Source organism: Paramisgurnus dabryanus, chromosome 20 (genome assembly GCF_030506205.2).
Source record: "Paramisgurnus dabryanus chromosome 20, PD_genome_1.1, whole genome shotgun sequence".
Lineage (NCBI taxonomy): Eukaryota > Metazoa > Chordata > Actinopteri > Cypriniformes > Cobitidae > Paramisgurnus > Paramisgurnus dabryanus.
The window spans coordinates 10,119,408-10,142,277 of NC_133356.1; the positions used below are offsets into that span (position 1 = coordinate 10,119,408).

The 22,870-nt window shown below is 38.5% G+C and overlaps 1 protein-coding gene across 1 annotated transcript; it reads left to right on the forward strand.

Annotated features, from left to right (window-relative positions):
* The first annotated feature begins 515 nt into the window (after positions 1-515).
* On the forward strand, positions 516-22,485 carry nin (ninein (GSK3B interacting protein)). The gene is made up of 27 exons (XM_073812876.1): positions 516-817; positions 4,069-4,260; positions 4,340-4,427; positions 6,137-6,309; positions 8,498-8,543; positions 8,630-8,802; positions 8,897-9,040; positions 9,325-9,483; positions 9,575-9,708; positions 10,894-11,034; positions 11,264-11,438; positions 12,554-12,664; positions 12,759-12,848; positions 12,924-13,050; positions 13,148-13,239; positions 13,374-14,464; positions 14,788-17,235; positions 17,761-17,859; positions 17,934-17,985; positions 18,070-18,204; positions 18,308-18,397; positions 18,507-18,653; positions 19,003-19,170; positions 19,252-19,377; positions 19,498-19,593; positions 20,965-21,078; positions 21,202-22,485. The coding sequence occupies exons 2-27, from the start codon at positions 4,078-4,080 to the stop codon at positions 21,415-21,417; spliced, it is 6,618 nt and encodes a 2,205-aa protein (XP_073668977.1). The 5' UTR covers positions 516-817; positions 4,069-4,077; the 3' UTR covers positions 21,418-22,485.
* Positions 22,486-22,870: the final 385 nt, after the last annotated feature.

Below are 22,870 nucleotides of genomic sequence, written 5' to 3' on the forward strand. Positions count from 1 at the left end.
TTCTTCATAATATTTATGTTAGCAACTATACTTTATCAAAATGTATGGATATTGATGAAAAATGTTAATTTCGTTCAGATCCGCCTGAAAGAATTTTACATCTTTTTTAATGTTTTCATTCCAAAGAATTCTGGGAAGATTTATATATACATTTTCAACAGAAGACAACAAAGAAGTTATCTTTTATTTTGAATAAAAAAATCGTCTGTCAATTTTATGATGAATTTTATGATTTTATCTGGAAAATGTCATATTTATTAAAGTAATAGAAATTATTCTAAACCCTGTTTGAAGGTTTGTATGATCTACAGATACACTTTTATACACCAAAGAAAATTAAACTGATATGCTGTCTCTCTTTTTTTGATTTATTTCTATTTGACTATATTTTATTTTTTATTTTATTTAAATTTCTCCGTGTAATGTAAACCAACTTTCTTAAATGTGTTATCTTTTTAGATGTCTTGTCTTGTTGAATTTTATGTTTCAATATCTAAAAAAAATTGTCATTGGTCAGGCCAACAAATCTTTTAGTGATGAGAGATTTCTCATCAACAGGTGTCGCTGTTGCGCACTCCGCATCTCCTCGTCTCCTCCTCTTCCTCCTCCAGGGCCTTTCAAAATCTCAGTGACCAACCCATTAGAACTTCATGCACACTGTGACCAGGGCGCTCAGCGGTTAGATTACAGATCCAGAGATTCAGCTCCGACATTAGATCCAAACAAACCTGCAGGTCCGGTTCAACGCGAGCGATCTAACACATGGACTGAGAGCTGAATAACGGAGAGTGAGCGCGTGCATCAGTGATACTGCCTGGTATGTTCTAACGGGTTCAACTTTAACTTTACCACACATCAGTCGCATCCATTTGACCCATTTATGAGCTCATCAAAAATTGTCTTTGGTTTTAGTTGTTGGCGTTTGTGTGGTGATTTGATCTGACAAAGCTGAAAGTCGAGCACAACTTTTATGTCAGCGCGCTAACGTTACATTGTTTGTGATTATTTATTATTTCCTTCCTTTTTTAATACACACAATACCGCAAACATCTGAGAGGGAGGGGTTATAAGGGTACGTTTTAGTCATACCATTAAAAAGAGAAAACAATGACAACCACCACAGAAATTTTATTGGATTTATTGGTTACTATGGATTTGTATTGGTTTAATGAAAACTATAATGATGGTGTATGTCTACATCTGTGTTGGGTTCTGTGGGTGGGATGTTGTCTGGAGGAGAGGAACTGGAATAAGACTCAAAACGTGCCGAATAAAGAATATGGTACTTTTAATGGAAATCATTATCATTTGTATTTTTTGTCAAGCAGGGTAGGCTTTAAAACGTGACACTGGTCTGTGTAAGTTAACTGTGTGTGATATGTTGTGTTGATGTATTAAATGTTGCTCTGTGTATGTGTTGCTAAGTCACAGTTTCAGACTGCTGACCTAAGATTGCAGAACTGTGGTCATGTGAAGAGGGAAGTAGTTTGAGTTTTCAACAGGTTGTGGAAGTGTTTTATAATGGTTGAGCAAAACTAGCAAGGCACGACTGTATTGGAATGAATGTTGTGTCTGTCGCTGAATGAAACCATCTGTTCATTTTAATATGCATCTTACTATCAATCTACTGACAGGCTCTTTGTGTATCAGCCTGCTGGCATAACCTTCTCACTGCTGGAGTTTTGTGTAGCTTCTATCGAGTATTTTACTATTATTGTATGCTGTTTATTGTCTCCGTATACTAGCTGAGTAGTGATGGAGAAATGTAGCATTATAAAGGGGCGGTTTCTCAGACAGGGATTAGACTAGTCCTAGACTAAAATAAATGTAAGAGCTGTCCAAACTGAAAAAGACTTGCACTGAAATATCTTAAAATATATCAGTGCCCTTTGTTTTGCCTCAAAATGCCCACAATTGATGTTTTTAGTGAGGCATGTTTGTTAAATCTAGTTATATTTCCTAATTAAACTAAGGTCTAGTCTTTGCTTAAGATAATCCCTGTCCGGGAAACCACCCCATAAAGTGTGAATTTGTCATGTTAAACTACACAGGGCTGGAGATGATAATGCCACAGAAACTAACAAAAATGCCTAACATATTAAACATTGTGGTAGAAAAAGCATATTATTCACATATTTATATTATATATGTTTTTTTAAGTATATGTAGGTGTTAACTAAGTGTTGCATACTTTTAAAATGTTTTCTGGTGGGTTTTTTTAAGTAATTGAGGAAATATCAGGTTACTTCAAAATGTGATTTCCACTCTTGAAAAGAGTCCTAAAGTAAAAAAAAATATTTTATGCTTGCCAAAAACAAATTTCATTGGTTTGAAATTGCTCTTTGTCTCTGTTATTTTCATAAAAAATATTTTTGTAATTTTTTTCCAGTAATAATCACGTTCATCAAGTTAAAACAACTTGTTTTTTTTTTTTGCAAGTCAATTCTATAACATACTATTTGAGTTTTGACCTGTGAATAGGTGACATAACTTCTAATAACTGTTGAAATTGTTTTACTTAATTTTTAAGTTAAAGTAGAATAAATATATATGTTGATTTGATAAATAAGTTGATTAAACTTTAAAGTGCAACAAGGAATTTTTACAGTGTAAGATGCTATAGAAATTAATGGACCCAAGAATCTTTAAAACACAATTTTTTGTCTTTTACATTGATTTTTTTTTTTAATACATCAGTCATGATTATTTAGACATTTTTTGTTTAAGTTAATTGATTAAACTCATAAATCAATGGCACACTTTTTTATACAGCCATCAAATTGCCCTCACAAAGGGTCAAGGTCCCCTAAAAATCAGTTGCATGAGCTAGACAATATTACCTCATCCATATTTGTAAGTGACTCTAGATCTGTGCTTGTTTTCTCACTGAATAAAGAGACACCTGTCCACTCAGACGTCCTTCTAAAGTGCTGCTGGTGATGTCATTGACAAGGAGCAGATGGATATTAAACTCCTCCCTCTTTCTTTTGTGTGCGTGTGCACCATCCACTAAAGAATGAAACTTATAGTCACAGATGCACACTTATACATGTTTGTAAGCCTTTAAGACGTATCCGAGCACCTTGAGACAAAAGACACCTGCAGCAGCTTGTGTGCACGTGGGTAGTTGACATGTAAATGTGTCACATGGTGTGACATAGCAAAAATTTAGGGAATAAAACTCATGATATACAAATAGCTTGAGAGAGATTTATCTTAATGTTAGAGTTGAGAGAGTTTTGTCTTCAATATTTGCTGTCTCACACCATATGACACATTTATGGTTTATTTGTTAACTACCCATGCGTTTGATTGTGTTCATCTCAGTCATCATAGCTTGTGTGACCTCATGATGGCCTCTTTCATCTGTGTCTTCATTTAGACTGCAGATCTCCTCTTCAGTGGGGATTGTGTGAGTCAGGAATAGTGCATTAGTATTGAACGTGCTCTCCTTTTTGTGTTTTCATCTTTGCTATGCAAATTCTATTGTAAAATGCTCATGGTTATTGAAAACTTAGAAATATAAGGAAATACATTGTTTTATACATGGAAAAGCAAGGAAAATTTAGTTTTAACTTAAGCCATATCTACATTTTTTTTGTAGGTATGTCCTACTCAGAAATATTTAATTAGATGTCCTTTTTTTATTAAATTAATCTTTTGTCAGTCTGGTTTACAAATGTCATAGAAAAATTGACAGACACTTATATCTTAAGGGAATTGCATTGGATTTATGTAAAGATTAACCATTTGTGTTTGCTGAAAATTTATCCTACAAACATGGTGTCATGTTCTGGTTCAAGTACTAGTACAGAAACACACTTATAAATCTTAAAATCTTTGGTCCTTTAATGGCTTAAAGCCAACACAGCCTCTCTGGGTAAAGTCACTGATGTGTGTGTGCTCTCGTTTTAATGCTCATAGTTGCTCTCGTCTGTCATTTGACTCTGCTGTCGGATGGTTGTTTGTGCATTGATAGTTGTTTGTAAGCATAATGCTGAATCTACCTAAATAAGCTAAATCTGTAGGGGGTAATACCTGAATTTCTTGCTCTCTGTACTTCTGTAGGAAAGGCTGATGGATGGAGCGAGGGATCAGTATGAGGAACAATTAAAAGAGGTGTTTGAGAGTTTTGATGGCAGCGGTTCGGGATCTCTGTGTTCTGAAGAACTGACCGATCTCTGTCGTGCCCTTCAGCTAGAGGACAATGCACTGAATGCGCTCTTACATGCACTGCTACAGGACCAGCTCAGCGCTCGGGTAAGAGATGCACAGACGTCAGACGCTAATTGTTTCCCTCATTTACTTTTTTGATTCTATACTCATTTATTTTTTTCAGGTTGATTTTGAGCAATTTAGAGATGCGCTGATCCTTGTATTGTCAAATACAAACACAGAAGAGCCACAGAAATGTCCTGAACAACCAGGTAAAGATGATAAAATCATCAACATATAATACCAGGAGAGACTTTGGTTTGATCAGATAGTGCTTCTCTGCATTTAGAAATCCTGATGTAAGAAATAAATGTATTAAAAGCAAGAAAGCATGAGCTTAGGGAGTGAAGGAAGGACATGATGTTAAATCTGGATTAAGGAGGATTATTCTGGAAACAGTAAGAGTGAAAATGAAAACCCCCTTCTTCCTCATTATGACAACCATTAATAATGAATCACTCACTTTATGGATCAATTCACGACAGAATAAAACTTCCATAATTTTGTTGGGAACAAATATGAAATATTTAATAAATTATGGTGCGGTTTCTCGGACAGGGATTAGAGTAGTCCTAGACTAAAATAAATGCAAGAGCTGTCCAAACTGAAAACAACTTGCATTTACATATCTTTAAATACATCAGTGCTCTTTGTTTTGCCGAAAACTAGTTATATTTCCTAATTAAACTAAGGTCTTGTCCTAGCTTAAAGGGATAGTTCACCAAAAAATGAAAATAATGTCATTAATGATGACTCACCCTCATGTCGTTCCAAACTCGTAAGACCTCCGTTCATCTACGTACGGTATACTGTCCATATCCAGAAAGGTAATAAAAACATCATCAAAGTAGTCCATGTGACATTAGTGGGTCAGTTAGAATGTGTTGAAGCATGGAAAATACATTTTGGTCCAACAATAAATGCTGAATAAAGTCACTTTTTTTTTATTCTTCTTTTCTGGGTCTGTTGTGAAGCGCATGCGTGAGACTAAAGTCATGTGACTGCAGTGACGCGACTGACGTGTTATCTGGTGCGCCCCCGCTGTTTGTTTGTTTGTTTTTGTGTGCCCAGGCTTCGTTTACAGTCTGAGGGAGACGCACGCTGTAAGTTTAAAAAAAATGCTTCAACACATTCTAACTGACCCACTGATGTCACATGGGCTACTTTGATGATGTTTTTATTACCTTTCTGGACATGGACGTAGATCTTACCGTACGTAGATTTTCAATAAAGGGTCAAAAAGCTCTCAGACTAAATGTAAAACATCTTCAACTGTGTTTTCGAAGATGAACGGAGGTCTTACGAGTCAATAATGACATTATTTTAATTTTTGGGTGAACTATCCCTTTAAGGTAATCCCTGTCCAGGAAACCACCTGAAAATTATATAAAGAAAATTACTTGTCTGTGCAAAACACCACCACAATGCTAACTTGTTATGGGTGGTTGCACAGGGCACATTGTTATGTGGTTGCTAGGGTTTATTTGGTGGTTGCTAGTTACTGCTTATTGACCCAAATCAATAGAGCCCTCAGACAAGTTTCAATAGGATTCTGGTCCCCAAATATGGCTTGGGTCCTTCCTAAATTTATTGGATTGTTTTCTACTGGTGTTGTATTCTCCACCATTCCATGTCCACAGCATAACACAGAAGTTATGCCTCATAATTTATTATTTAGGATTAGGAATTTGAACAAAACTCCAAATGTTTTTTCTTAAAAACACTTCTTTTCCAAGCACTTGATCTCATCTCTCTCATCTGCTTTAAAAACAGCATTTTGTCAACAACATTTACACAACATGTGACCTTGGGTCAGCAAGCAAAACATGGCATTCATATTTCATCTGTACTCCATAAATTCTTAATCACAGGTAAGCATGGTACATTAAAAACAAAAAGATGACAAGATGACTTTTCCCAGATTCCCCAGAAGTCCAGCCACGGTTTGTGCAGGGTGGCAAGCGCTACGGGCGTCGTTCTGCTCCAGAGTTTATACACGCCCACACTGATCTGGATACGCAGGCTGAAGATGAAGATGAGAAGGATGAAGATAGAGAAGAAGGTGATGACAGGACTGTACCTAGGAAACGTGAGGTAATAAACACACAAAGACTCACGGAGGTCATTCATGTGGTCTTAGGACACATTCTTCTCTGTTAGTGGTATTGGTGGAATCATTTATATCAGAACATATAGATAATGCTGAAGGTTTCCTTCAGAAAAAATTCAAACTATGTCCCTTGCAAATTCTGAACCAGACAGACTCTTCTTCTTAATGTGGACGTGTGTGTTTTTGCCCTTTCCACTGACAGAGTTTAAGTGTGTCACTGAGTTAATGAGATTTCAGAGTCTCCCAGTGGCTTTAAAGCACTCAATGCATCGGCCTATGACTGCTTGTGCTGAAAAGATTGTTATTGAATTGACGTGGGCCTGAGCTTTTGTGTGCATCTCTGGCCACGCTTTCCAGCAGGTGCACATTAATACTCCTTGCTGCGCGGATAGTCTAATGTGTGAAGAGTCCTTTGCTTTCTAAGCAGCAGATGTGTGGGTGATGGGTTTGGAGGTGATGGGAGGGTCAACGATGAACAATGACCCCTCCCCACCCCTTGAATTCCATTGCACGTATTCTCCATCTGCTCCCTGCACCCCCAGAAATTGACTCTGTGCACATATGAACACACACACATGCTGAAGCAGACCCAACAATAGACAAAAAGTTGATTTGGGTTTCTTTTTAGTCTTGTAGCCTTGCGGCAAAGCATGCAAGGTTGTTGCAGATTCAAGATGTTGATACAGTATGTGTAACCAAAATTTTCTTCATCTTTCATTATCTTTCTAAATATTGCCGGTACACGACATAGCTCGATGTTGAAGTATATATATCTCTGTTTTGCTTTTTGTTCCTCTGTATTTGTATCATTATTTGGTGAAACATTCACAATGTTTAGAGGAGAAATATTTGAATCTGGACCTTCTTTTTATAGACCCACCCCACACATGCGCAACCCAGGCATTGATGTTGGTTAGTAGACACGCCCTTTACTGCTGATTGGCTAAAAGTTTGTTGTGGTAGTTGGCCCAACTCCCTTTCCAAAGTGTTTTTCAAAAATCACGCACCCCGCCTTTAATACTTTAGTATATTGCCCAGCATTATGCTGTGTACAGACCAAAAGCGAAACACAGCTCAATTGGCGCCGCCCAATTCGTGTAATTTGCATCACATGGTGCAATTTCATATGTATTCGCATCTTTGCATTAACTTTTAAGTAGTCTACTTGTTCATATAATTAAATTCACTTCTTGTGTGTACACCGCAGCATTAGTATAGGTTGTAAAAAGGCTGTTTGAAGTGTAAATATGTCAGAAATGTTATTTGTCAATTAGTTTTACATTTTAAATATTTTTAGAAAACCATATTTAAAGGATTAGTCCATTTTCTTAATAATTTACTCACTACCATGTCATCCCAAATTGTTGATGTCTTTCTTTGTTCAGTCAAGAAGAAATTAAGTTTTTTTTTTGTTTTTTTTTGTAAAACATTCCAGGATTTTTCTCATTTTAACAGACTTTAATGGACCCCAACACTTAAAGGAATATTCCATTTTCTTAAAAGAAAAATCCAGATAATTTACTCACCACCATGTCATCCAAAATGTTGATGTCTTTCTTTGTTCAGTCGAGTAGAAATTATGTTTTTTGAGAAAAACATTGCAGGATTTTTCTCATTTTAATGGACTTTAATAGAGCCCAACATTTAATACTTAACTCAACACTTAACAGTTTTTTTCAACGGAGTTTCAAAGGACTATAAACGATCCCAAACGAGGCATTAGGGTCTTATCTAGTGAAATGATTGTCATTTTTGACAAGAAAAAAAATGACAATCGTTTCGCTAGATAAGACCCTTATGCCTCGTTTGGGATCGTTTAGAGTCCTTGAAACTGCAATTTTAAACTGCATTTAAACTGTTAAGTGTTGGGGTCCATTGAAGTCCATTAAAATTTGAAAAATCCTGGAATGTTTTCCTCAAAAAACATAATTTATTCTCGACTGAACAAAGAAAGACATCAACATTTTGGATGACATGGTGGTGAGTAAATCTGAATTTTTTTTAAGAAAATGGACTAATCCTTTAAACTACCTTTTTACTATTTGAAAAATATATAAAATATTTATAAAATAAAAATATTTATACAAATAAATATTCAGTATACCATACATAAAAACAGTACCTTGTCTAAATAGGTTTTCATTTGTGCCTTTTGTGTTTATTTTATGTTAGCGCTGGAATGCTGACCTGAGCATTTCTGAAGAGTTTGAAGCAGAAGGTGAGTTTATACTTGACATACCGTTAAGATCCCAAAACACCTTACCTTCATGCCTGAGATTTATACAGGTGTGCATGTGCACGCAGGTCAGATGCACCTCTGGAACCCAGATGAACCCAGCACACCCTGCAGCAATGCATTTCCGCTCAGTGACCTGGAGGAGCGTTTACAGAATGCTTGTCATGAGCTTTCTCTACCTACAAATGGTACAGCCACACTTCAACAGCTTCACGCGCTCTGCCAGCACATAGGCATTGAGGTACATGCACTCTGAGAGGAGATCAAAGATCTAGAGGTTAGTAGATGTGGTTAAGGAGCTGCTTAACATACAGTTTTGTCTGTGTTTTTCTTAGTTGGGTGAGGATCTTGCGCAGTGTGCTGATGGAAGTACAATGGATGTACAGGAGTTTGTGTCATACATTATAAACCACAACAAACCACCCACACCATCAGCATCCACGCCATACAGAAATTTAAAGAGACACCACTCCACTCAGGTAACACAGACACACGCTTGGCTATCTGTCTGAATGGGGCTTTCAACTGTTTTTATTTACGGCTAATGTTAATAACTATACATTAACCATAACAGAAAACGCAAACTGTATTCGTTTTTACAAATGAGGAAATGCCAAAGTCCCCAAATGGCATATTGTCAGATTTCCCTCACTTTTAGGAACAAATTGGTTTCAAAGTATAGAGAACTATATGCATACATACACACCGAAATAGCCTGCACGCTAAACATAGTTTAATAACTTCCTTCTCTCTCTATTTTAAGTTTGATGAGTCAGGCCGCAGAATATCATGTGCTCTGAGCAGTACAATCGGTCTCCAGCTGTTTTCGGTTTTGGATGATGGATCGGGGCATGTACCTGTGGAAACTTTGCTGTACAGGTGGATGGAAGAGGGAGTGGACAATAGCTCGGAGATCCTGCAGGTCTCACAAACACAAATTACACAGAGTTTCGAAACACCGTTAATGCTTAATCATGGATATTGGTGACAAGCATTTGTGTGTCTGTCTGTAGGCTTTGGATTTAGTAGAGGATAAAGTGAATCTGTCTGAGCTGACTGTTGCTCTTGAAAACGAGCTGCTGAGCACCAAGAATTCAATCCACCAGGCGGCGCTAGTGAGCTTTAAGGCAGAAATCAGATATCTGCTGTGAGTATCTGATAACTTGAATGCTCATTTTAACTCTTAAAACTCACTAAAGGGGTGCTTCTCAATATGCTTCGTCGTTGTTCCTGCTCCTACATCCTATGACACGAAAACCGATCAAGATTCGCTTCCTTGTAGGACATCTCAATTATTTTACCCATTTACTCCTAAATGCCTGCTAAAAACGCCTATAAAAACCTATCTTTTTCTAGGATAAATACCTTTATCTCCTGAGGGTTTTCAGAAAAAATACTAAGAATTGTCCACGTATACAAAAAAACGTAATATCTAACCCTCTGTAGCACTTAGAAACATGAAATAAAATGCATTTTAAAGGTAAGAATCTCAGGTTTTATTATTAAAACATGCTCTCTTGGCACACACACTTTTTTAAAAACATTCTCAAATTAATTAAAAAGATGGCGAATACAAAATGCTGTGCCACGCAGCAGCCGGTAGGAGGTTTGAGAGTTGTGCAATGCAGTAACCGGCGGTAGATGTAATGTTTTGGCGAGTAGCATCAGGCACAAATGGGTTTATAGCACCGCAAGGAACCAGGAGTTGGGAAGCTTCCTGAGGAATCCTGAGCGAGGTTACAAGTCAAGTGTTTCCTATGCGGAAGTTTTTTATCAACTAAATCTGACACACATATAAATATGCTCCCCCTTCACGTCGTCACGTCTTCAAACATGCATGAATAAGTAATCATTAAATTATTGTAAATGTGAGTCATTTCAGACTGTATATTTAATATTCATTTAGTCTAGTTTATTATTCAGACTCACTTCAGATCAGTCTAGGTTAGTACTCAGACCCACTCCAGATCAGTCTAGACTCTAGATGATTATTCCGTTTCACTCCAGATGAGTCTGGGCCATTATTCAGACTCGCGTCATCTCAGTCTAGGTTATTATTCCAACCAACTAACGAACGCTACTTTAATTACTTAAAAAAACACTACACACCTGCACATATACACATTCTTCTACAGAGCGATAAATACGAACAATCAAGCTGGTAAAGTATCAAACAGTTTTGTTTAGACAGACGATGAGGTAACTTAATCTAAATGAACAGCCAAACCTTTCGGTTTAAAACACTGTTGTGTAAATGGCCCTTTATTCTAAATGATTCTACAACCATCAGAACCGAAGCCTTCTTACAATATCATAATTCTTTGTGTTAAAGTGAGTGTGTTGAACTGGAAAGGCGCGAGAAGCAGAGGATTCGCTTTGATCTGGAGACCGCAGAAAAGCTCAAATCTCAGCTGGCTTCCGAAGTCGATGACCATCATGCTGCTATTGAACGCAATAATGAGCACAATCTACGGTAACCTTTTGCTTTTAGTCACTTGCACATTCCTTATATGTAACTGAACTCGCAAAAACCCACATTATTTGAATGACCTCTCACCTTGACTCTCATCTGGCCAGCTAGACCGCTTACATCTGTAATGTAATGTATTATGTACCTGCAGTGACACAGAATGGTTGTTCTGGTATTGAAGGTGCATATGTGAGATTACATATAGTCATACGTTTGTCATGTTTGTGCACAGGAAGTTGGAGCAAGAATATAAAGAAAGTATGACCACTCTGAGGTCGGAGTTAGGTAAAGAGGTGGAGCTTGTGCAGCAGCAAGCCAATCAGCAACGAGAAGAGCTGGAACAAGAAATTGGAAAGATGAAAGAAGATGAGAACTTCCTACGAGAGAAGCTAACTCTCACTATTAAAGTAATTTGCACTTTTCACTGAATACTGTAAGATTTCATGCATATGGATAGTTTGCCCAGATAGTTGGAGCATCTCATCTTGATAATACATTTAACCCGTAACTGGTGCTGTCCCGTGAGCGACACACCTAAGTTTACTTCAATGTTTTTCATGTAAATGTTAAATGTCTCTAAGCGAATTCACGCATTTTAGACCATAAAACATTTTTTGTTACATACAGCACACATCTCCTCACTATCTGCTTGCTACCTGACCGCTGATCAAACTGTAAAAAAACGCGATCTCTGTAGACAGCCCAGGCTCTACAAACTTCAATATACACACAGTGGCCAAACCTGCACCACGAAACAAAACGAAGTTTTACAGCCAATAAACGCCAAGAAGGATTTGGGGGTGGGAGTTGGTCGCGTTCACGGAATGGAGGGGGAGGAGTTAGCTACGCTCCGTTTGTTTGAATACAGTTCAAATATCAACAACAAGTGACGTCGAACATATTCGCTTAGAGAGCCTTTAATCTATCACGACAAACTATATGTTGTTGGAAAGGTCTAAGAATGTAGTCTTCATATTTCAAAACCCTTTATCAGTATTCAGTAATAATAATGCAGTAATTTATTCATTTGTGACACGAGTAAGCAGAAACCAACACAAACCTCAGTTTTTTGATAATTTTATGTATAAAATAATAATACTATATTGCATTTTTATTAATTACAAATAAATTTAAACCGCTATAAACAATTATATTTTCACCTCCAGATACTTTCCGTAAAAAAAAAAACGTTAAAATTAGGCTTCTAGAGCAAAAAAAATCCCAAGAGTTATTAATTTGAAGGTGTACATTACCTTTTTACCCCCCACCACTCAAAAAAGGGCTGCGCCAGTTAAAAGGTTAAGTAAGTTTTCTTTGCATATTTTTTTAATAACTGGAACTGATGTGACAATGTTTCATATGTAGGTTGTCATATTTGGGAAGTTCGCAAAAAACCCTTTCAGCTTTAAAATTTGTTGTGCTAAACTCTAACTGTTCGTACTGTATTTAACGTGTTGTATCACCTTTGAATCACAATGAATCATAAATGTATATTTTGGTCTGAACCCTTGATGTTGTGTAGGAGAATAGCCGTATGGAGGCAGAGCTGATCGATAGCACAGAGAAACTGGTGGATGCTGAAAACCAGATAAACAAACTGCAAAAAAACTTGGATGGTGTTTTGAAAGAGAGGGTAATGACATAAGCACAGACAAATTGATCAGTACAAACATAAGCATATACACAGTGCTGGATTTGTTATGAGCTTCATTTATTTGTGTGTATAGTTTGGTGATTTGGATTTAGACAGCGCTGAGTTCTTCCAGCAGGAAACCCGCCTGAGGCAATTACGCAGAAGCTATGAGGAACAATGCAGGGTTAGTAACCTCTCCGTTTCTGCATTCTGCATGTTTTTCACTGAGTCTTACGTTCACGCATATGGTATATTGTAGGAGTTGCAGGATCGTATAGATGAGTTGGAGGCACAGCTAGAGGAATATCAGACTTTAGGTCATACTCCCTCAACACTTCAAGGACAAAGTCTGTCTGAGGAACTGGCCAACACAAACCCTGACCCAGGTAACATGCACACACACGTATGGATAGCACTCTTACTGTTGTGATTTCTTTTTACGTGCATTTAGCATTGCTGTTTTTTGTGTATTTGTATGTGTAGTTCCTCTACAGCAGGAGCCATTAAACATGAGTCTTGAGACGGAGATGTTATTAGAGCAGAACCAAAGAGAGATCGAAAGCGTCAGGGCCATGGTAAGGGATGCACACAAAAACGTAAAAATAAATAGTTTAAACTGCAGTCTATGAATGCTTTCATAGGGAGAGGCCTTATAGTGTCTTTGCATTCGGGTTAGGTTATAAAGGTTTTTCTATGATCCGATCTGTAGGTATACGAAGAACAGTGCCGAGCAGAAGAAGAAAGAAGTCATCTCTCCCTGCAGCACCAACAGGAAATGCAGGTTTTGAGGGAGAAGATTGCAAGCGAGTTAGAAAGAGTGCACACGCTTGAGAAGGAACTGTCTGCTGTCCATGCGCTCCATCGGCAGGAGATCAGCTTTCTCACCCAGGCGACTCAGGATGCCAGAAGCCGTGCAGTGCAGCTAGAGGAACAAGTGGAGGTTCTGGAGAAGAAACAGACTGCTTATGAAGAGCAAAGCAGAAGACATGCTGACGAGATTAGCCTGATGGAATTAAAGCACCAGCAGATGCAAGAGACCTGTCTGCAGGAGCAAAGAGAGAGACTGCAAGAAGATAGGGAAATGCAGGAGAAGAGGCTTACAGAGCAGTGGAAACTAGAGCAGGAGTGTTTGCAGAAGAGACATGAGGAGGAGTTATTGGCTAAGCTTGAGGAGGTGCAGCAGAGAAAACAACAAGAGTGCACTGAGCTGGAAAAGAGGCTCAAGGAGGAGTGGGAACAGGAGAGGCAAGCATTAGAAAAGAGTAGTGAGGAGGCATTGCAGGCCATGCTGGAGGAGAGAGAGAGGAGGCTAAGGGAGGAGTGGAAACGGGAGAAGCAGGAGTTAGAGGAGGTCAGTAAAGAGGCACTGCAGGCTGTGTTGGAGGAGAGGATGGAGAGAGAGAGGAGGCTTGGGCAAGAGTGGGATAAGGAGAATGAGCGTTTAGAGAAGGAACATCATGATGTGCTCCTACAGCGATTGGAGGAGGAAAAAGAATGCTTTCATGCACAGCAGGAGGAGACTGAGAACATGATGATGGAGCACTGGGAGAGAGAAAGAGCTCAGCTGGAGAAACGGCATGAGGAGGCGCTACAGGTCTGTTTGGAACAGGAGAGAAAAAGACTGCAAGGAGAAAGAGAGGAGCAGGAGAGAAGGTGGCAGAAGGTGCTGAAAGAGGAGCAATGCCGGATGGAGGAGGTGCACAGGCAGGCCATGCTAGAGCTTAGTGCCAAACACAGTGAGGAGAGGGAGAGACTCGGCGGCCTTCTGGAGAATCTACGCACAGATATTGCACAGGAGAGGTAAAGCATGTTAAATTTGTTTTTATGTCCATATGGGTAGCTTAATAAGTAGAGCATTGTATAAAAGGTTGTGGGTTCGAGTCCCAAGGAACACAATTACTGCTAAAATGTATACCCTGTAATGCACTGTAAGTTACTTTGGATAAGTGTCTGCCAAATGCATAGGTGTAAATGGATAAACTACTAACCTTAACCTACATCTAAGTGGGTATCACAAGGTAGGCCCTTACAATAGAAGAGAAATGTTTAGATTTCTTGCTATAAATGTGCCATATACGTGGGTGAGTATTTCTTTCAGGTAAATGTTATAAACTGTTGTGCAGGAGAGATTTGGAGAAACAATTCTCTCAGCGATTGAAAGAGGCGGAGGCCCGTTTCTGTGCTGACCAGGAGGCAGCGTCTGAACGTTTTCAGCTTGATGTATATAATCTGGAGCAACACTATCAAGGAGAGATCGCAGCACTTAAGCAACAGCATGCTGCAGACCTTGTCCACCGGGCAGAGGAGTCAGAAGCTGCCGCCCAGGAGGCGGAGCAACAGTGGAATCTGTTAAAAGAGATGCTGGACATCAAGCAGGAGAAGCTTAAAATGGAGCATCAGCAACTTGAATTCACGTACGCCCAAGAATTTAAATCTCTAACACGCAAAAATTTGCAACTTAAGGCTGAGCTGGAGACTTGTATCATTGCTGCTCAATCCAAAGAAATAGAGCTTAGCAGCCAACTCAACAAGCTGCACGACCACCTGGAGGAGAGCATGGAGGCTAAAGATCTATTGATGGCACAAGCCGAGCACAAAGCTGCTGAGCTGGAGGCAATGATGCAGCAGGTCGTGGAAGACTTCCTCCAAGAGAGAATGGAGCTACAGAAGAGTCTGTCGGCTTTGGAGAGCAGGCGAGGTAAAGGACTTTCACTCTCTGAGAGTATGGAGCTAAAAAGCAGAATCCAGGAGGGTAAGGACCTCCTCCTTCAGGCAGCGGAAGACTTAAGAAATAAACGTCTCGACCTGAAAGGGAAATTAAACGAGAGCTTCTCTTTGGTGATGGCAAAGGAGGAGGAGAAAATGGCTCTGCTTGATGAAAAAGACATGTTAGCATTAAGAGTGGTGCAATTGGAGGAAATGTTGGCGTTATTGACAGGAACCTCTAAAGACTTCTGTACTAATTTCTCAAAACCTTGCACAGTGACGCCTGTAGAAGTCTCTGCAGATACCAAAGAAGAAACCATTAAAGAAACAATTTTAGTACTCTCTGATGAACCTACCCAAGAAACCAACAAAGAATCCACTGATAAAGAAGAGATCCAAGAAGAAACAAGAACACACTCATTCACTAGTAAGAACTTTAATAGCATTGATGATATTACAAAAAACACCACAGAAATGCACTTTGATTTTAGATTTTGTTGTGCTGAAGAGGATTTTGTGGCCATTGACAATGATGAAGCAGCAGGTAAAATGGATGAAGTTTGCCCAGAGATTAGAGTTATAGAAGTTACCATTTCAGACTCTTGCGGAGATGATAAACCTTTGATAAGAAATGACACAGATGATGTAGAATCAACCAGGAAAGACAACGAAAGCTCTGACTGTGCCAGTCTTTCAGAAAAAAAGAAAGAAAATGAACTGGATGAATGTTTGATTCATGTATTAAACAAAGAGTCTGAAAATGTAGAGGGAAATGGCACAAAAGCTCTAGATGAAATTGATTGTAAGGATCTTACAAAGTTAAAGAACATCAAAGACAAGACTACAGTAGAGTTTGAAAGGGCAAAAATCTGTAGTATTCAAGTTTCTGAATGTGACGACACTTTAAAAATGACTGAGGACGTTTTATTGGATGTCACAAGAATCTGTGGTGTTGCCTTTGAAATAACAGAAGGCATTGACAGTGCATCAGCTGGTAAGCATGAAGAGTCAAAAGTTAACATTCCTGGTATTTTAGAAACTCCCATCTCAGCAGAGGCTGATGCTTCTTACAACCAGAAGAGCTTGCAGCACCAAAAATCTCCAGGTGCACACACCAAATATAGCAGTAAACTTACAGCTGAACCTGATGAACGGGATAAACCACAGGATGATAGCAGCATTGCAAGACATGAGATTCAGTTTGAGGATTTTGTGGGAGAGGTTTGTGCACTAACATTAGTGGACATGGAGGTGGACAAGGTTGCTGATATGAGAAGTATGTGCAGGCAGGAAATACTGGATCTTCAGGAATTGGTGATGCTGTACAGTAGGGCTGCAGACCGCATCAGCTTCCGACTGCAGGACCTTCAGAGAGGACAAAATATCACATGGTCATATGTGCAACCAAAACCCTGTGAGCTAAAAGCATCCTTGGACACAGTTGTGGAACTTCTTGAGTTAAAGAATTCCTTTGAGCAGAGCATCTGTGAAAATCTGCAGCTAGCAGAGTCCAACAGAGAACTGGATAGGAGAGTCAAGAGTCTGGAGGGCAAGATGCACATAATCCAGGACCTCCACAAGCAGCAGGCATCTGTCCTGAAGGAGTCTGCTCTAGTGGGAGCTAAGAATTGTAAACCAAAGACGCTGCAGGAACTCAAAAAAGATGAGATGCTCAAAGAGTGGGATTCTGACATTTCAGATTCTTCAAACGAGCTCAACACCCAACTGAAGGAGAGGATTGCTGCAATGCCAGAACAGGAGTTAATTAGTATAGAAATTGAGGAGCAGAACTCTGGATTACGTCGAGAACTTGCTGATCTGCAGGGCAAATCTGTCAGGATTCAGAAACAAATGCAAGAACGGAGGTACTGTGATGGTTTAAAGTGTGGCACCCTCCTCATCCCAGTTTCTCCCTGCTGGTCACAGTTAATGCTAAGTGCTTGATTCAGACCCTGCCACATGTAAAGATAGAGCCACACCTACCCTCATAATGCCCCAAACTCTACTCCAGTTGTGTCTGTTGTGTACCTGCTTTGAACCAACCCTTGCTTCCACAATGCATATTCATGCTTGCTAGTGCAAATAAACACGGAGCGTCTTGTAGGCTTAACAGACTAATAGATTGTTCAAACAACCCCAATATGATTGTGTATAAGATTCTGTTTTTACTACCTTTATTTTTATTACTTGGACAATACTTGGACTCTTGTGTCAATAGTGATGCATTGTTTTGTTTCTTAAAAGTTGCTTGTCATATTTGGACTTGGTGTGAAAAGACCTTGATGGGAGTGATGGTTATTAACCCCTAATCATATAATTAAAAACCTTTAAGTCAGTTAAGTATGCAGTTTGGTGAACCCAACAGATTTAACTATTTATTCTGTGTTTAGGAGTGAAGTTTGTCGCCTGGCTAAAGAAAACTTCATTCTGAAGCACAGGATCTCAACAGTAAGGGAGGAGGACCTGAGAGAGAACCATGAGAACCTGCGGTAAGGCAAAAACTTGTCAAAGCCTAAATGTCCTGTTTTAGAGACATTAAATGACATGACCAGTCTCTCTCCAGACTGCAGCACATGAAGCAAGGGAAGAGAGCGGCCCAAGCTCTAAGACGACAGGTGAGATTTGGTTCCATTATCAAAAAGTTTATATCAACTAAAAATCTATGATTCACATTTGAATAAACACTTTATTGTCTTAAGCTCTCTGAGCCACGGCGCATGGGGCAACAGCTAGAGGAAGAAAATGCCTTATTACAACTGAATGCAGATCATCGACATTTTAGCCAGGAAGTGAGGCGTCACAATGATCACAGCCCAGCCAGTGAGAAGAGTGGGGTAGGGTTTAAAGGTTTAAACTTTAACATAATAAGCACAGAGTTTGCAAAGCATTTAGAAACATTATAACATTTATCTTATTTGACATCTTGCTCACTTTAAGCAGTTGTTCCAGTTGTTTGATCGGGAAGACTTTGTATCCCGAACAGAGAAGGAGCTGCTTAGAGCTGAACTGACGCGGTGCATAGAAAAGGTACAAAAACACAAACAAGTCCACATTATTGGGGGTTGGAAATGCATTGAAATTGATGTGGATTGGGCTCCAAATTTTAGATGCATTACATTTCTCCGTTCTCTGTCAGATCATGTCGCTGGAGTCATCATTACAGACCCTTACTCAACAGAACTCTCATCTCAAATCTGACCTACGCATCACACAACAGGAAAGAGATGCCCTCAAGCAGGAAGTGATTTCACTTCACAAACAATTGCAATCTGCTAATGAGCAGGTAAGAAGTCAGGACATGAGTATGTGGCATTTTTAGTTTGGTGTGGACACTTAACTCTTTCCCCACCATTGATGAGTTATTTAGTCAAATAAGAGAAAACGCTTCCTTGCCATCCATATTTCTTATCTGATATTATCCACTAGGTGGCACTCTTACACAACTTATAAAACACTGAAGCATCCACTGATCCAAAAACAGTAAAAACTGTGTATGTTTTGATTATTGTTCTGAATCTGATCTCTAACAAAAGTCCTTTACAAAAATCAATTTTCACAGCTTTTTGCATATTTTGGAAGAAACCTTGCAGTGTTAAACATAATTTCTTCCTTCCTCTCACCCTCAACACCAGTTGTTGGAGGTCTCCGTTGTGTCTGCTGGTCAGCAGCAAGGGAGGCGAATATGGGCGGAGCTTTCTGGGCTGATGGAGGCGGAGCATGCCTCTCTAATGGACGAGAACCAGCGACTCAAGAGACAGATGAACGAGATGAGCTCGGATCTCCAGACGGCGAAAGAGAAGGTCAGAGCAGGTTCAACCCAGATATCATGGCAACCATGAAGTGTGTGTGCAAAAATTTGATGATCCTTTTTTTTTTTTTAGATCTGTCAGTTGGAGGCCTTGAGTCTGAAACAGAGGGGAATGGTGAAAAGCGCAGATCAAGACAAATCGGCCTTGAAACGAGAACTGGAGGCTCTTCATTCACAGCTGGTGTTAACACGAAGCAAGGTAATTTAAACTGTCATTATACACAATGATGTCTAAACATGCATTAAAATTGTTTCAAAGTATGCATTCACAAAAGAAATGATTTCTTTCTCTAAAAAAATGCTTTCTCTGATCCAATAGGCTCAGCTGGCTGCAGTCTTGCCTTCATCTCCTCTACAGTTGCCTGGGGAACAGCGAGGCCAGCACCATAGTGATTGCCCAGACTTCAACATGCAGGTAACGCACTGTTTCATCTCACACTGGATTTCTCCATGGATCAGTGGAGGTGCTGTCATGGGGTATTTATATGGCACACTTCTCTCTGGGGAACTTTTACTGTGCTGGTCTCAGGTTCAGGTTTCCCTTGGTGACTTGGGATCGTCTGTGTCTCTGATCTAGAAAACATTCTTGTACCTGTGAGGTGCTTCTGGTTGCTTTCACACTATAGGAGGCATGTGGTGCACCACTGGGTTGTGTGTTTGTGTGTATGCTGGGTGTTGCTGAGCAGTCTTAGAGCGTCCCCTACAACGTTGATGTAAAAGGTGTTGCATGCGGGTTCTGTGAATGTCCAAATGGTCATGTATTTATACCGGTTAAGTGTTATTCAGGTGTTTTTACACTGTACATTTGGATATAGAGTAAGCCATGCGTATATATAGCAGTGTGCATGTGTTTTCTCTGCAGGTGTGACATCATTATCGACTGCCACAAGAGAATGACAACCTGTGACATCACTGCCACTTTGAACTCTGACCTTTACTTTGTGTCCCCAATCATGAACCTTTTGCTGTTTGTTGTGTTTGAGCTGCTGGTCAACTCTTAGGTGGTGAATGTTTTTGTCTGAGTTAGCATGTAACTTAGCTTGACTGCTATAAACACTTAAATGTGCCACAAGGTGGCAGTGTGCTGCATAGCTGAGTGGTCCTCTTGCTGCCATGCTGTAAGATAAAACAAGCCAAGATTTTGACTGAAACTAAAAACCTGTGGCATTCGAGAGCGGTAAAATCTATAGCCATGAATTTGTTCTGAGAACTCCATGCATTTTGTGTGAAATAAGCAGTATTGTGTTTATGGCATCACAGTTAAGAATAATTGTTTTGATATAGATGCTTTAAAATAAACGTTGCTTTATTTTTGTTACTTAATTTTATTTTATTTTATTTATAACGATCACATCTCAATTACATTATCTACCTCTGTTTGTGCTGAATTATACATTTTATTCAGTTATGTAGTTATTTATAAATAATGAATAATGTTTATTTATTTCTGTTTTATTTATTGTTTATTTTATTAGTTTGATTTTAAAGTTTTTTACTTTGTTTACATCTGCACCGTGACTTGTTGATGTGTATGTGGTTCTTATTTTTAAACGTAAAACTGAGACTAAATAAAGAATTGAGTGTAAATATTGTGCCTTGTGTATTTTAGTTCTTATCTTCTTTTTCACATATAATTTATTTTAGTGTATGGTGATGCATAGTAATGACTTTAGTTTTTAAAGCCAGGAGGTTCGACAAATAACATTTTATTTACTTAATTCTAAAAGAGCATCTTGATTCCTCGTAGTGTGTCATGAATCTGATTTTTGCTCTGTATGACCTCCAGGACGAGCGGGAAGTAGCGTTATTACATATGGAGGGGAGGATGAGAGAAGTGGAGGTCACACTCAGGAACCTCAAACTGTTGCTTCAGGAAAAAGTCTCTCAGTTGAAAGAACAGGTACCTAAAATGTTAAGCCTCCCTGCTTTTCAGCATTTATTTTTATTTGATTAAATGTATTTGTTTATGGTTGACCACATCAAATTTCCTAACTCTTCCATTCGGTTCTTTTCACCTCTATAGTTAACCAGAAACAGCGAAGCAGACGTCTTGATCAAAGACCTGTACGTGGAGAATGCTCAGCTCCTTAAAGCCCTGGAGAAGACCGAACAGCGTCAGAAAGTAGCAGAGAAGAAGAACTTCCTCCTTGAGGAGAAAATATCCAGCCTCAATAAGATTGTCCGTGACCTTGGCCCTTCCCCACTGACCCCTGCGCCCTACCACTTTACACGCTCCTAATGCAGCACTGTTTACTAAGTGTTATGTAAGATATCACAAACTGTCAACTTCACATTTTGTTTGTGTATACCCCAAATTTGACATTTCTTTCCATTAATTAGATTGCCGGAGATACATTTTTTGATTTTTTTTTTTGGCAGATGATTTGCACAAGAGCAACAAAATTATGCTTTTTGATGTTATGACATCTACCTCTGCAAGTAGTAAGAGATCCAAATCTAACACGTCAGGGATGAAGTATTAATGGCTCCTTTTCCATACAATGAAAAATAGTGAACACTAATTTCAGGGACATACAAAGACTGTAAAAGACTTATGTGCTATATTTCGATTTTTAAGCAAGACCGTAGCTTAAATAGTCATTTGGTGACTATTTTAATTAAATCTGTTTTTAAATAGTTTTCTTTTATAGTTTTTATAAGATTAGGCCAGAATATTACTGTTAAACTGTAAGTAACTTTAATTTAAGCCCTGTTATCAGAGTAAATACCCCACTGTTTATTTTGTCTTTTGTAGTTGTTGTTGTCTTTCAATCAGTGTTTTATTTTTTATTGCACATTACATAATCTCTTAAGTTTTATTATAATTTTGTTTGGTTTATTTATTTGATGTATTTTTCATTTATGTTCTGTATTATACTGTATGTAATGAGCACTGTGAATATGGACAATAGGGAGGCTGTTAAAATATTTATGTGAAGTAAAGCAGACCCCGAGAGTTCAGAGACGTCAGCATCATGGTAAATACTCTATAATTTGTATGTGGAGAGGAAAATGACTGGTTATGAAGTTTCACGGCAGGCGCCTCTCACTTTGGGCCCTGTTTACAAGTTTTGATGCTTTGGAGGAACGCACTGAGAATTACAGACATTTAAGATTTGAAAATTGCTTAAAATATGTGCCCTTACATTTTCAGGATTGCAATGCAGCCTTAGGTGAAGTATGAACTATGCTTTACCACTATTTGTTATGTAAATAACATACTTGAAAGTGTTAATTATGTAACACATCGTTGTTAAAATAAAACTATTTTTCTCTTCAAACAAAATAAATAAGTAGTTTTAGACAACGCTGAGTACGAGTTTTCATTTTTTATATATATATATATAATATATATATATATATATATATATATAATTATTTTTTACGTGAATTATATATACTAACTAATACAATTTTATTTTTTATATATTATATATATATTTTGTACGTGAATTATATATACTAACTAATATATATTACTTATGTATATATAATACTTATATATGTACTATTAGTTAGTATATATAAGTTAGAAATAATTCACGTAAATTGATCCATCACATAGCTCACTGAATGACAAAGAAGTCATAGGACTTCAAGCAAGCGTCGCAAAATTTCCCATAATGCTTTGCTAACTTGGAACTGAGTACAACAAAGCTGAGAAAGGGATCTGATCTGGGATCAGGCTGCAT

What these genes read in the sequence shown, in the direction of transcription:
- nin (XM_073812876.1), top strand. Translation starts at nt 4,078, where the DNA reads ATGGATGGAGCGAGGGATCAGTATGAGGAACAATTAAAAGAGGTGTTT. An exon ending in AGGACCAGCTCAGCGCTCGG is followed by an intron (nt 4,261 to 4,339) that starts GTAAGAGATGCA and finishes TATTTTTTTCAG; the next exon opens with GTTGATTTTGAGCAATTTAG. An exon ending in CTGTACCTAGGAAACGTGAG is followed by an intron (nt 6,310 to 8,497) that starts GTAATAAACACA and finishes ATTTTATGTTAG; the next exon opens with CGCTGGAATGCTGACCTGAG.